The following is a 14,101-nucleotide window of genomic DNA, read 5'->3' as shown; positions in this document are numbered from 1 at the left end:
GCGGGAGCTCCCGGTGAGGGTGTCAGCCTGACACCCTGCTTTCCCATGCCAAGAACGTCTCTGATCAGGACCAGCTGAGGGCAGAGAGTCTCCTCCCTGTCCCCACCCACCTCCTTCTGGGGGCCCACCATGCCCTCGTAGTCTCCAGGGCAGGGAAGAGGCAACGCTGTGGCCCTGACATGCTACCCAGAGCTTGCTGGACCCTGGCAGTGCCAACCACAGGAAATTTTAAAAATCCACCTCCTTGCCTCAGAGCAGGTGACACTCCTGGACTGCAGGAAGGCTGACAGGGTGCCCCTCTCCCCTTCCACGTGGGGAGAGGGCTGAACCCACCAGCCCTGTGCCCCCTACAAAACTCCCCCCTCCAGCTTGGAAACCCTTTTAGACCAGAACATCCCAGGACGAACAGGGCCTGAAGACACCAGATCAGATGCCCCCAACCACAGACAGCCCCCAGGCCCCCACCAGCTCTGATCCCAACTACAGGGATCCTATCTGGAGATTTAACCAGATCACCAGATCTCTCCTTCAGGACCCCTAGCATGTCTCTGGAGACTCAGTGTCCCCATCAGTATGCTTTCAGTATCTCTCGAAAAGTCTGCCTGGTGTGCTGGAAAGAATACGAGATCCTGATTTCAGAGAGTTGAAGCTTAGCCGTGGCCTTGAACAAACTGCTTTCCCACTCTGGGCCTCAGTTTCTCCATCTGGGAGATGGGAATATCATCCTCACCTCCTTCAGTCTCCTTTGCCACAAGGTAGCAAGAATGAAACAGACTTCCTGATGCAAGAGCCACTTGGAAATTCTTACAAGCAAAACTTGCTCAATAAAGGCGGGTCATTTCTCCCCCGCCTTGGTTTCCCCCTCTGTCAGCCAGGAGGCCACTCCCTGCCTCTCAGCACTTCACATCCTGGAAAGGAAGGCGCTGAAGGAGCTCCTGTGAATCTGGCACCCTCCCTCTCTAGACCAGGGGCTCCATGAGGCCAGGAAGCGACTGGCCTTGCTCCAGCGCCAGCAAGAACCAGGCTTGCGGCCAACATGTGAGGAAGGGACACCTGACTGGTCAGACGGACGGATGCATGAGGCTGCTTCTTGAGAAATTAAAAGCGCAACCCAACAGGACTGCTTTCCATTCTTTTGAAGTCCCAGAGGACTCTGTCTCTGGCTTCCCCACCCTAGTGAACTGGAAGAAAGCTTCGAAACCGCACTGAGGAGGCCAGGTGTAGGGGTGGTCAGGACAAGGCCTGGAAGGACACTTCCAGACTTGAACAAGCGTGGCGAGGGAGGAAGCAGCACTGTGGGAGGCGGGACGGGGAGGGGGTGGGGGGTTCCGGCCTCACAGCCTGCCTGGGGAAGGCCAGGACCTGGCGGAGCCCGGCGGCAGGAACAATGTCAGGCAGGTGCCCGCGGAGCTGCGTGAAAGGCCCAGCCCGGTGTTATTGTCAGCGCTCAGCCAAGTGCAGAAAAGCAATTTACTGGCCACGCCGCTTGCTCCCCTTGGAAATTTTTAAAATTCTTCCGATTTGAGCTATCCACGGTGTCCCAAGTCGTGTGGAGAAAGGATTTTATTAAATTCCCAGCTTCTAGCTCCTGGGGGTTGCCGGTGGGGGAGGGTGGGGCTCACCACATCGCGGGGTGGGGGCAGTGTCTGGCATTGACTGTGCTCAAGGAAATGTGGCTGGGGGCAGGGGGCCCAGTGGGGGCTTGGTGGCTAATAGATGGGAAGAGGCAGGAGCCCAGAAACTCCATTGCTAGGACTGGACCAGTTCTCCAAAACTCTAGGGCCGGGAGGGAAGGACGTTAGGTATATAGAGTTTCTGACAGAGCCTCGTGCCCTCCTGGGTGATGAGAATCCGCAAAACCTCTTCAACACCTTCATATGCCATCTCATCCTCAGGGCCCCCCACCATAAAACTAAGTCTCACAAAGGTCCATGGATAGGGAAAGATGGAACTGGGGTTCAGGACCGTCCACAGGATGGCAGAGTCCTGAGCCTTCCCACCATGCAGGGGGCCTCGCTGGGTCCTGCTCACCAAGGGTACTCTCACAACCACCCTCCAAATGCCCACTGTCCAGGAAATAGCTGCTCTCTTGGTGGTGGCCCAACACTGCAGTAGGGAGCAGACTCCAGACTCCTGCAGACCCCTGTGGGTGACCCACCCCTCATCTTCACCTCTAAGACCACTCCTCCTGGCCCTAGAGCATAAAGGAGGATTTGCACCTGCCAATCTTGTCCGTAACTCCCTAGGGTAGTGTTGCTTTACCTTTCAGCCATCATGGGTGCTTTCCAAACTCCATGGGGAGCTGAGGACGCTCTCACAGACACTGCATACTTGGGCACCATTTTGAATACTGTTTCAAACCCCTTCCCCATAATCCCATCCTTAGACATCCCAAGGGCACAAGGACCATGAGTTAAAAACATTAGTCAGACCTAAGGCAGTTTAGAAGGGAAAAGACTGCAAAGGGGAGAGGTGGGGCAGTGAGGGGAGGGGAGAGGAGGAAGGCTCCCTCACCTGCTTGAAGACTTAACCCAGACGGGCCACCCCAGCTTCTTCCCCCCAAAGGCTGGCTCTGGCTCTAGCCAGGACATGAAGGCGGGATGCAGAGTCCAGCTTCCCTCCCTTACACTCTCCCAGCGAACACAAAGACCACAGAACATCCCCTCCTGGACCCTGCTTCAAGGACCAAGAGGCAGCGGACAACAAGAGGCTTGGGCAACAAAGTCTGAAACCATTTCTCTCTACTTCACGCCCATTTCATTGTCCCCGCTCCCAGGCTCAGGACACTGAGGAAGAGCTCTCACCCAGGTCCGACAAGCAGTTCCCTGCAGTGATCCTGGGGCTTGCCCTCTGCCTGGGGACTCAGCTGCAAACCAGGCAGGCCATGCCAGGCACTGGCCTCTCTCTCTGACACCAGCCATTCCCCACCCCGCCCCCGCCACCACATAGGGTCACATCTGCTTGGCAAACAGCCAGTCTTAAGTTACTGACTCCAGTTGTATTGATTCAAAGAGTCACCGGGGACCCCAGCCTGGCCAACAGAAGGAAAGAACCCATCAGTCTGTCCATCCATGCTTCCTGCCCGCAGCTCAAAGTCCATCTTGATGGTAACAATTCCCTCCTGGGAGTGGGAGGGGAGACGAGCAGACCCTCCACCACAGCCACTGCCCTCCACCACCACCCTCTGCTAGAGACCACCCTCTGCTAGAGACCGCTGTGCCAACGGCACAAAACACCCACACCTGGGAGAACCACCGTTTTCCCTGCTCGAGCTCCCCCTGGGCACCTCAAGAATCCAGAAAACCATGGCCTAAGCATATACTCTCTAGCCCTAGGAGGACACCTGCCTTCAGGCCAGAGGGGACAGGGGCAGACAGCTGGCCCCAGGCCAGCTCCTCCGAGGGTCCCTCCCGCAGAGCTCAGGTGGGCGGGGGGGGGGGGGGGCGGCTAGGGCAGCTGGCACTTCCTAGTCCCTTTTCCTCCGCGCACCCCCCACCCCAAGCTGAGGCAGCCTGGTCTGGTTCTAATCGGCGCTGAAGTCGGCTCTCTCAGTCCCTCTTCTCTTTCCCTCCCGCCCCCCCCGCACCGCCCCCCCCCAACCTCTTCCTTCATTTCCACGGCTTTGGAAGCACCAGCGTTCCAACTGTCTGCGTGCCAAGACCTTCCCGAGTCTGAAAGCTGCTGAAGTAACAGATCAGATTTTAGCAAGTGCTTTCCAGGCTGAGCGCCAAGCCCTCTTCTGATTCAGGAGAGTGAGCGAGCGGGGAGTGAGGCGAGGAAGCAGCCGAGGGCTGCACCACCTTGGGCCAGGGTGTGCGAAGCGCGGCCCGTTGCCTCGCAGGCAAGGGTCCCTCTGCTTAGGTGCTCCGCTCTGCGCCCTCTCTCCCGTCTCACCTCCTAGCTCCATATCTCTCTCAATGCTGCAAACGCCTCTGAAACCACAGGGTAATTTACAACTGAAGCTTTCTCCCTGGACTCGGAATCTACTCGGTTGAAAGGAGCCTTTTTGTTTGGAAGAGCGAGCGGAGATGGTGAAGAGACGGTTGGCAGAGAAAATCCCTCCGTCCTAACTCCTCGCCGGGGCCGAGGGGCTCGGAGCCCGGCACATTGTGGCGACTGAGCCCTCCGCTCCAAGGGTCCGCTCCCAGCCGAAGCGGACTGGGGCCGCGCCGGCCTGAGTCCAGCAACAGAGACCCTTGCCTTTGGCCGGTTCCCCGCCCGCGCTGGGCGCACGCGGAGCCGCCCTTCGGCGCCCTGGGAGCAGGTGCACCGTTCCACGCCCAGGAGGGGTGGGGCCCAGGGAGGGGGCGCGGCCCGGGGGAAGGGGACCGACGCGTACCGGGAGGCAGGGGCAGGTGGGTGCAGAGGGAAGGTCAGAGTCAGGAGCCCACGTACCTGTACCTGGAAGCACAGCAGCAGGAAGTGTAAACACCTGCGGGGGAGAGAGAGGGAGAGGAGGTCATTGGTACTGGAGGGAGGGAAACGCGCGCACAGACAGACATACGCAGCCGCAAAGTCAAAAGAACGGCGGAGCGGGCAGAGCCACAGGCACACGGACAGACGTCCGGGCAGGGTGGGCAGCCCCGAGCGCGGGCGCTTACAGGCAAGTGCAGGCGGAGGGCGCTGAATACATCGCTGGGCGGGGGGGGAGGCGGCGGCTCCTAGCCCAGCCTGCACATGTCCCCTTCGCGCGGCCGGGACCGGGCGCCTCCGCCGCCGCCGCCGCCGCCGCCGCCGCTGCTGCTGCTCCCTCCTCGCCGGCTGCTGCTGCTGCAGACTCTGCTGCTCCGGGGCGCTCCGCGGCGCGCCCTGCGGCATCAGCGCCCCGCGCGGCTCCTCCCGAGCGCTGCGCCCTCCGGGCTGGCGCGGGGGCTGCGAGGCGGCCGCCGCTGGGCAGGAGGCACCCGCCGGTGCGAGGAACCTGGCTCTCTGCCGGCCGGCCGGCCGTCCGGGCGTCCGCGGGAGGCTGGCTGCCCGACTCACTCCGGGGGCTGCATGCGCGGAAGGTCTGGAAGCTGGGGCGCACTCTCCAGGCGGGGCGTGGGGCTGCGCGGGGCCAGGGGTCAGCGCTCCGGGGCCGGGGCGCGCGGCGGCAGCACGAACGCGTCACGGCCGCTCCGTCTGGGCGCCTGCCGGCTCATGTCTCCTCCTCCGCGTCTCTCCGGCCGTGCGCATCGCCGCCTCCCACCACTGGCGGCGGCCGGGGCGTTTTCTACGCGCGGGCGGCGAGGGGGCGGGGGGCCGGGGGCGGGCCCGGGCCCGAGCCGGCACAATGAGGATGCGGGGCCCGGGGGCTCCCCCCTCGGGGCGCGGCCGGACGGGCGCTCAGCTCGCCTGGGTGCGCCGCGCCCACATCAAAGGCGGCCCTGCCGCCTTGCCGGCCTGCCGCGGCCTCTCCACTGCCGCCTCCTCTTCTCCTGGCGCTCCGGCTTGGAGGGAGGCGCTCAGACTCTCGGCGACGGGACCGGCAGCTCCGAAGGGGCAGAGCCCGCGAGGCTGGAGCTGATGAGCGCTGGGAGCCGTCGAAATTCCGCGCCTGGGCGCAATGACCAGCGCCACGGCGCAAAGGATGCCAAAACTGGGCCGGCTGCGGTCCCCCAGAACGCAGTTAGGTGCAGAATGTCCTTCCTCACCCACATTCGTCCTCGCACTCACACCCACCAGCGCCTGAGTGGGGAGCAGGGAGAGGGCGGGTCAGGCCCAACCCTCGGGGCGGCTCCACGTAAGGGGGGTCGCTTTTACCCACCCTGTGAGTCCACAGAGGATCGTAGCGTGTCCCAGATCCCTCTGGGAAGCCTGGCCACCCTGAGTGAACCCCCTTCTAATCTCCGTCCCTGCCGTTAAAAAGGAGGGGGCATTGAGGGTTTCTCTTACGCCCCCCACCCACCCCCTTCCAGGGCTCCGGGGTTGGTTCCCAGCTGGGCTCTCTGAGGGGCGAGCCACCTTTGGAAACGCACGGCTGCCACCTAGCGTCCCCAAGGCTTCACTGCAGCCCAGCCCGGGCAGGCTATACAGGCCCGGGAGAAGCCAGCAGGACTCTGGTCAGCGACCACTCCAGGCCCTCTTCTGGTCTCTAGGCTGAGATTTGCTATTCTTTGCATACTAAGCAGTTAGACTCGTTTAACCAGGTCCCTTCTGAGACCATCTCTTCTTACCCCCTCTGCTTCCTCAGAGGCATCACTCCTGTCCTTCCCACCAACCTCAGAATGTAGGTGTTCTAATCACACTTAAGTGCCTCACACTGTGTGAAGCTCCAGACAGCCAGGCTCTACTGTCACAGTAGGAAAGCAACTGAATAAGCTCAGAAAGCAAAATTCAGGAATCCAAACTATTTGGTTAAAAATTTGTGTCATGATTATGTGCCACGGTTGTGCTATGATTGATGGTTTTCTATGTTCACTGTGGTTTTCACTGACAGTGAAACTGAGGTGTGCTTATGTCTAATCGGTCCCTACTCTTTGCAACCCTATGGAGTGTAGCCTGCCAAGCTCCTCTGTCCAAGTGATTCTCCAGGCAGTAACACCAGAGTGGGTTGCCACAGGCGCTGTCCAACAGTAATACTTCCTATATAAGTACCAGCGTTGGTTCTGGCTATCAGGCCTCCCTGCATGGTTTTTATGGGTTTATTTCTGGCTGGGCTGGGTCTTTGCTGCGCAGGTGTCCTCAGGTAGCGGCACACAGGGGCTGCCTCTAGGTGAGGTATGCGGGCTCCTCTCTGCCGTGGCTTTTCCTGTCGCAGAGCTCAGGCTCTAGGCACACAGGCTCAGCAGTTGCAGCTCCCCAGCTCTAGAGCACAGGCCCAGTCGTTGTGGCACAAGGGCTTAATCGCTCCAAAACATGTGTGATCTTCCCAGATCAGGGATCAAACCTGTGTCTCCTACACTGGCAGGCGGATTCTTTACCACTGAACCACCAGGGAAGCCCAAAGCTGAGGCTATCTTAAACAGCCTCTGTTTTAGCACTGAACACAAGTGCAGAAAGCCTTTTCAAAGCCAGATGCTGAGTGATGCAGAAAGTTCTTGTTTGAAGCACTGGGCTGTATTTACTTAGACATTCTCATGGCTAGAGCTGGTAAATCCTAAGACAGCATGCAATGACCAACCACAAAAGAGATGGACAGAAATGCTCCCCTTGGGTCCTGTGACATCACCACGTGCTTTATCTTACTTCATTAAGACCTCTGACAGACCAGTTAAGAGGTAGTTTAGGCCTACTGTGGGGTGTTTGAAGCATCTCCTGGCTAAGAATCAACACTTCCAGTTTCCTATACTATTACTGTTTTCTGTTACTTTTGAATGAGTACATCATCACTCATATTCTAAAATGCTTGCAGTTTTTTTTAAGGCTCAGACAGTGTTTGTTGATTTCACAAAGTTGTTACCCAAATAGGACTGGGCTTCCCTTCAGTCAGTAATCTGACTGCAGTGTGGGAGATCTGGGTTCGATCCCTGGGTTGGGAAGATCCCCTGGAGAAGGAAATGGAAACCCACTCCAGTATGTCCTTACCTGGAAAATCTCATGGACAGAGGAGCCTGGTGGGCTGCAATCCATGGGGTCGGAAAGAGCCAGGCACGACTGAGCGACTTACTTACAAATAGATTGTAACAAATAGGATTGACTTGAAGAGATGTTCTGAGTAAGAGTGTAAACTCAAGAGTTAGAGGTCCTGGCTTTGAGTACTGCCTCCAACACTTACTTATAAATTCCTACAAGCTTCCTCATCTACAAGCCACATCTTCCACATCTAAGAACAGCAACAAGTGTTGAGTTGCTGTGAGTTACCAAATGAGATCATTTGGTCTGGCTCACAATGAAGGTTTCAAAGGTTTTAGTTATTATTTAATAATCCTGATCAGGGTTTTCAGGTTACTATCTCATTATTTTTGTTCACCAAGCAGGAAAGCAGGATCATTCTCAATTTATTGAAAAGAATTTTTCTACTCAAATCAAATTTTTACATTCTTCCCTTTCTCCATCATTCACACCTTCAAACCTATTGATTTACCAAATGAATCTTAAACGAGGTTTTTCTATTCAAATTTGACATGTTCATGTAGCAATATGGGTCACTAGCTTGGTAGTCACTTCTCTCCAATTTATTCAATCACTATTTATTGCATCAGGCCCTGGGAGAAGGCAGACAAAGCCTTTGCTTTAAAAAGCACTTCACTTCTACTAAGACAAGCAATAAGCAAATAAGCCAAGAGATAAATTCAAGCTTAACAGTACATTGCAGGAAAACAATGGGATAGAGAGCACCAATTAGCGATACTTCGGCTAAGACCCAAAGATACAAAGTATTCCAGGGAAAAGATATCAATTGTCTCCAAGTGGGAAAAGGATGGGTGCGAGTTAGCCAAGAGTTGCAAGAGGGTGAAAACGGGGTAGGTACCTATCAGAAGCCTGAGAAATGGAGTATTTCCTGCCCAATCAGTAAACCAGGATGTCAGTGATGAGTGACTTTGGCCCTCCAAACGTGAATTTCGGAGCCCCTTAGGCAACCAGGGAGAGAACAATACCTATGATCCAGCAGCTATCAGGCTGTAGCCACTCCCTACAGTGAGCTTGAAAACAGCAGGTTATTGGCCCCAGATAGCCCAGATGCATATGTAAGGCAAGATTTCAATGAGCCCAGACTCTCGCATTTTCCCATATATAGAAAAGCGCTAAATTCCTTGAGGTATCTGGTTTTAATTCATAGAAACACTTTTGACTTTCAGACTACCTGCTTTGTTGCAAACGTCTGTAAAACCCAACTCCTCTACCCACCTCCTCCAAACAGTTGTCACTTGAGACGCAGTCTCCCAAGCTTGAAGTCCTGAAAATTTCCACCAACTGTAACATCTCTCAACTTTTAGGCAGAGGCTTTAAGTCGACAAGCCTTCAAAAGGCCTTTTAAGGCACTATTTATGTATAACTTTTAAATGCTTGGAATTCAACAAATGTTTATTCATATATGCAGGTCAGGAAGCAAAAGTTAGAACTGGACATGAATAGACTGGTTCCAAATAGAAAAAGGAGTACGTCAAGGCTGTACATTGTCACCCTGCTGATTTAACTTCTATGCAGAGTACATCATGAGAAACGCTGGGCTGAAAGAAGCACAAGCTGGAATCAAGATTGCCGGGAGAAATAACAAGAACCTCAGATATGCAGATGACACCACCCTTAAGGCAGAAAGTGAAGAGGAACTAAAAAGCCTCTTGATGAAAGTGGAGAGTGAAAAAGTTGGCTTAAAGCTCAACATTCAGAAAATGAAGATCATGGCATCTGGTCCCATCACTTCATGGGAAATAGATGGGAAAAACAGTGGAAACAGTGTCAGACTTTATTTTGGGGGGCTCCAAAATCACTGCAGATGGTGACTACAGCCATGAAATTAAAAGACGCTTACTCCTTGGAAGAAAAGTTATGACCAACCTAGATAGCATATTGAAAAGCAGAGACATTACTTTGCCGACAAAGGTCCGTCTAGTCAAGGCTATGGTTTTTCCAGTGGTCATGTATGGATGTGAGAGTTGGACTATGAAGAAGGCTGAGGGCCCAAGAATTGATGCTTTTGAACTGTGGTGTTGGAGAAGACTCTTGAGAGTCCCTTGGACTGCAAGGAGATCCAACCAGTCCATTCTGAAGATCAGCCCTGGGATTTCTTTGGAGGGAATGATGCTGGAGCTGAAACTCCAATACTTTGGCCACCTCATGCGAAGAGTTGACTCACTGGAAGACTCTGATGCTGGGAGGGATTGGGGGCAGGAGAAGGGGACGACCGAAGATGAGATGGCTTATGGCATCACGGACTCGAGTGAACTCCAGGAGTTGGTGATGGACAGGGAGGCCTGGCGTGCTGCGATTCATGGGGTCGCAAAGAGTCGGACACGACCGAGCGACTGGACTGGACTGGACTGAACTGAAACACCTTTCTTGAGCAATCTCCCCACACCCATCCCTAGTCTCAAGTTACCATTCATATGCTGGCACTAGATTCGTTTCACATAAATGCATCCATACACAGTTCGTGCTCTTCTGTGTCTGGCTTCTTTTGCTCAGCATGTTTGAGATTCACCCTCACTCGTCTTTTTTGGCTGCACCATGCAGCTGTGGTACCTCAGTTCCCAGAGCAGTCATCAAACCCACACTCTCTGCACTGGAAAGTAGTCTTACCCTCTGAACTACCTGGCAAGTCCCACCTGGTTGCTGTTATCACTATCATTCCTTTTTATTGCCAACTAGTACTCAGAGGCTTCCTCGGTGGCTCCAATGGTGAAGAATCTGCCTGCAATGCAGGAGACCAGGGTTCAATCCCTGGGTCAGTAAGATCCCCTGGAGAAGAAAATGGCATCCCACTCCAGTTTCTTGCCTGGAGAATTCCATGGACAGAGGAGCCTGGCAGGCTATAGTCCATAAAGTTGCAAAGAGTTGGACACAACTAAGTGACTAACACTTTCAGTACTCAATGTGGATATACCCATTTGTTTGTCAATTTAACAAAGGCTTGGTAAGTAAGGGCCGAAGCCCAGCCTGTTTTTAACAAGGCTAACAACTAAGCTTAATGCAGCATGGATACATTATAAGGACAGTGGCCTTAAGGAGGCCAATGAAAACGCTGTTACTAGTCCAGCTAGTTATGGTAGCGGAAACCAGGTGGCCCTGTGCTAATTTGGTGTTGGGAGCTGGACACTCGTCCATTCAAATTCCCAGCACTAAGCTAGCAAGTCTGCAATTTTCTGAGCAGATCTCATCGGCAAAACTTCGCTGGTTGTCTCAAGGGTACTTGAGAATGTATGTAGGCTGCTTGCCCAATGGAAAGGAACCCCTGGAGGGCAGTTAAGTGTTCTGCCTGCTGATTAATCCTAAGCACTTAGATGCTTTGGGACAGAGTATTCCTTTTCCACCTTTCCAAATCTAAGAATCAAAAGATTCAGGGAGTCCTTATATTTTGGAGACAAAGATGAGAGAACTTTTAGCCTAAGAAAATAGGACAAACACAGCCTCAAGTCTTCAAGAGGATCAAGCAGCTCAGTGAGAAAAGCAGACCCTTAGCACAGATGCAGCTGTAAAATTTTCTCTAGATCAGCTCTTGGAACTTTCACAGCATTAAAATGGGATGTCTACTGCCAAGTTCATGAGTCAGGGAGCAACTGGTTCTTTTGTTAAGACCTGGCTAGAAGGTAGCCTTAGACTTTCTGCTTAGACTTTAACCCTGTATCTCCACAGCCCAGACCACTAACCTTTAATTTTGTGACTCAACCTTTTCTTGGATAATTTCAAACAAAAACAGCCCTATCCTGACAATGTATACACAATCCCCTCCCCATTAACTAAATAGCTTTTATAAGTTTTACACAGGACTCATTTTATTATCATATGCATGATCCAGGAATTTGGACAGCTCTCAAATAGCCTCTTATTAACCTATTTTGTCCTCTGGTTCAGGTTTGAAGGTAACTCTGTAGAGTTCTCACCCATGACCTAAAGATATGAAAATGAAAAGGCATCAAAAAGAGAAGCTTCCTGCAGACAAATGTTATCTTTGCCCTCCTAAAACTCAAAAGTGTTCTTCTTTTTGCAAAGGGTCTGATCTGATCATCCAGGTCTGCTAAACAACATCAGCTCAGTATTAATGAACCATCAACTCCCACCCAGGCTGTGATGTCTAAATGCCACTTTTAAGGAACCAAAGCTCTGTGGAAGAGATAAAGGTCTGAGATAAAGAAAATGTATTTAAACCTGAATTCAGTAGACATCATTAAAGTCTATGAACACTGGAGAGGGTGAGGAGAGAATGGAGCATTACTCAGCCATTTAAAAAAAAGAATGAAATAATGCCATTTGCACCAACGTGGACCCAACTACAGATTACCATACTAAGTCAAGAAAGAGAAAGATTAATGCCATGTAGCACTTCTATGTGGAATCTAAAATACAGCACAAATGATCCTATTTGTGAAACAGCAGCAGAACAGACGTGGTTGCCAAATGGAAGGCAAGTAGGGGAGGGATGGACTAGGAATTTGGTGTTAGGAAATGTCAAATATTACACATAGAATGTATAGACAACAAAGTCTTATATTCAATACATTCCTGGGATTAATCATAATGGAAAACATTTTTAAAAAGAATTGTCTGTATGTGTATAAACTGAATCATTCTGCTGTACACCAGAATAACACAACATTCTAAATCAACTGTATTTCAACAAAAATTTTTTATAGTTTTGAAAAAATACTCAAGTTAAACAAAAAATTTGAATTCAGAACACTTGTTACTTTCAGGTACGCTAAGACATCAACCATCATTCTCAAAATTGGTAAATGAAAACATTAAATGTTTTTCAAAATTAGGTAGAGGCTGTACAGTAGAGATTTAACAGTAAAAATATTAAGTTGTTTTCTATAGTTGGTTGCATGTACTCAGCTGTGTCTGACTCTGTGACCCCATGGACAAGGGAGCCCACCAAACTCCTGTCCATAGGATTTAGGATTTCCGTTAACTATACTTATTTTTAGCATTTATACCAATAGTGATTTATGACCAATCACACTGAGTAGTTTATATAGAACAAAGGGAAGTCAGTGTCTTTAAAAGAGATTTCCTAAGCCTGGGAGTAGTAGTAATTTAACTTCCAGATTACTATCATGTTTAATTGGCTGGTATCTAACAGATAGCACTATCAGACTTCTGAGGCACAGGGAATCTTTAATTCCTGTCCTTTCAAAAAAAAAAGCAGCCCTCTAGATTTGATTAGCTGTGTTTAATAAGCTAAGAACAGAACAATCAGTAAGGCCAACTGCTTTCCCTCAGAATGGTGGGAAGTTCTTTTAGGTTCCCTGCCACACAGAAGTGCCCATCAGGTAAACCAAATGTTCAACTTCCACACAACGCAACTCAATACAAATTTCAGACATTACTATCAGCAAGCATACTTCTACTTCTGAACATGTTAAACAACTAATACTAGTAATTACCTAACACTCCTACATCACAAACAGTAATTAAAAAACACTACCTAGGGAAGGAATAACTCAACTTTAATGCAGTTGCATTATTTGAACACCAGCAATTTTTTAATATAGGATGGCTAAGTGATTTGGGATTTTACTATCAATTTAAAGCAGATCATCTTTTAAATCTGAAGTACATAAACATATTTTAAAACCGATGTGATTTCAATTAAGAACACTGAACATTTACCATCTCCTACGGTCTATGGGGTCGCACAGTCGGACGTGACTGAAGTGACTTAGCAGCAGCAGCAGTTATGCCTCCATTAAAATAAAGAGGAGCTACAGGGCAGACACAGCTTATTCAGATATAATTGAATAATTGATGAAGAAAATCACAATGTAATTGACTAGAAGAGAAACCTAACACTTGGAAACAGATCAGACAAGACAGTACTACCCCAGTATTTTTTCCCACCCCGCAAAATTAATCTACTCTGGAAAACTACCCTAGAGATGGAAAAGCTAGTGTCTTCAGACCTCCATCAAAATAATCTGGAACTAGAACCCAGTCATCAAGTACCACCCTTCTAATCAATATGAAATATGAAATTAATAGGCTGGGAGTGAGCGGGGTAATGAGTAAACAATGCATGGAGAGGAAAGGTCTTTTTCAGACTCTAGATACTACATCCCAAGAACCAAGGAAGAACATGTGGAAATTAAAAAAAGAAAACCAACACAAGTCTCTCTCCAAGTTTCAACAAAAAGGAATGAGGATAAACAAAGAATCATACAGGCCTAAGAATGCATGGGAGTTTAGCAGGAGGATTAAACCTCCCAAGAAAACACCTGAGAGTCTCAAGACTAGACCCACAGTCCACCCAGGGTCCAGAAGATTGCAAGACATAAAACTCCAGAACAGCATCAATAAAGCAATCTTAGAAACTATTGGAGGACACACGACAGCAAGACAAGTAGCAGAGGAATCTTGCCCTGTCATGCAATTGAATCTTGCTAAGACAGTTACAGGGGTTCTAAGGATTAGTCCCCTAATGTTCTAAAGTAACCACTACATGCAATAAATTATCCTCCCCCAAGAATCTCAAATACCTTATGTACTGAAAAAGATAGTCACAGAAAGCATTTTCTGTTCTGGT

General features: G+C 50.8%; 1 protein-coding gene across 1 annotated transcript in view; it reads right to left on the bottom strand.

Moving 5' to 3' along the window:
* The window catches only part of FGF18 (fibroblast growth factor 18), a 35,978-nt gene extending 30,806 nt beyond the window's left edge, over positions 1–5,172 (bottom strand). Inside the window, exons 1-2 of the mRNA XM_018065624.1 lie at positions 4,602–5,172; positions 4,396–4,432 (exon numbers count right to left, since the gene is read on the bottom strand). Coding sequence (XP_017921113.1) covers positions 4,396–4,432; positions 4,602–4,633 — 69 coding nt within the window. The 5' untranslated portion in view covers positions 4,634–5,172. The remainder of the gene's footprint in view (positions 1–4,395; positions 4,433–4,601) is intronic.

The sequence above is a fragment of the Capra hircus genome, chromosome 20, assembly GCF_001704415.2.
Source record: "Capra hircus breed San Clemente chromosome 20, ASM170441v1, whole genome shotgun sequence".
Taxonomy (NCBI): domain Eukaryota; kingdom Metazoa; phylum Chordata; class Mammalia; order Artiodactyla; family Bovidae; genus Capra; species Capra hircus.
This window is presented reverse-complemented; position numbering and strand designations above follow the sequence as displayed.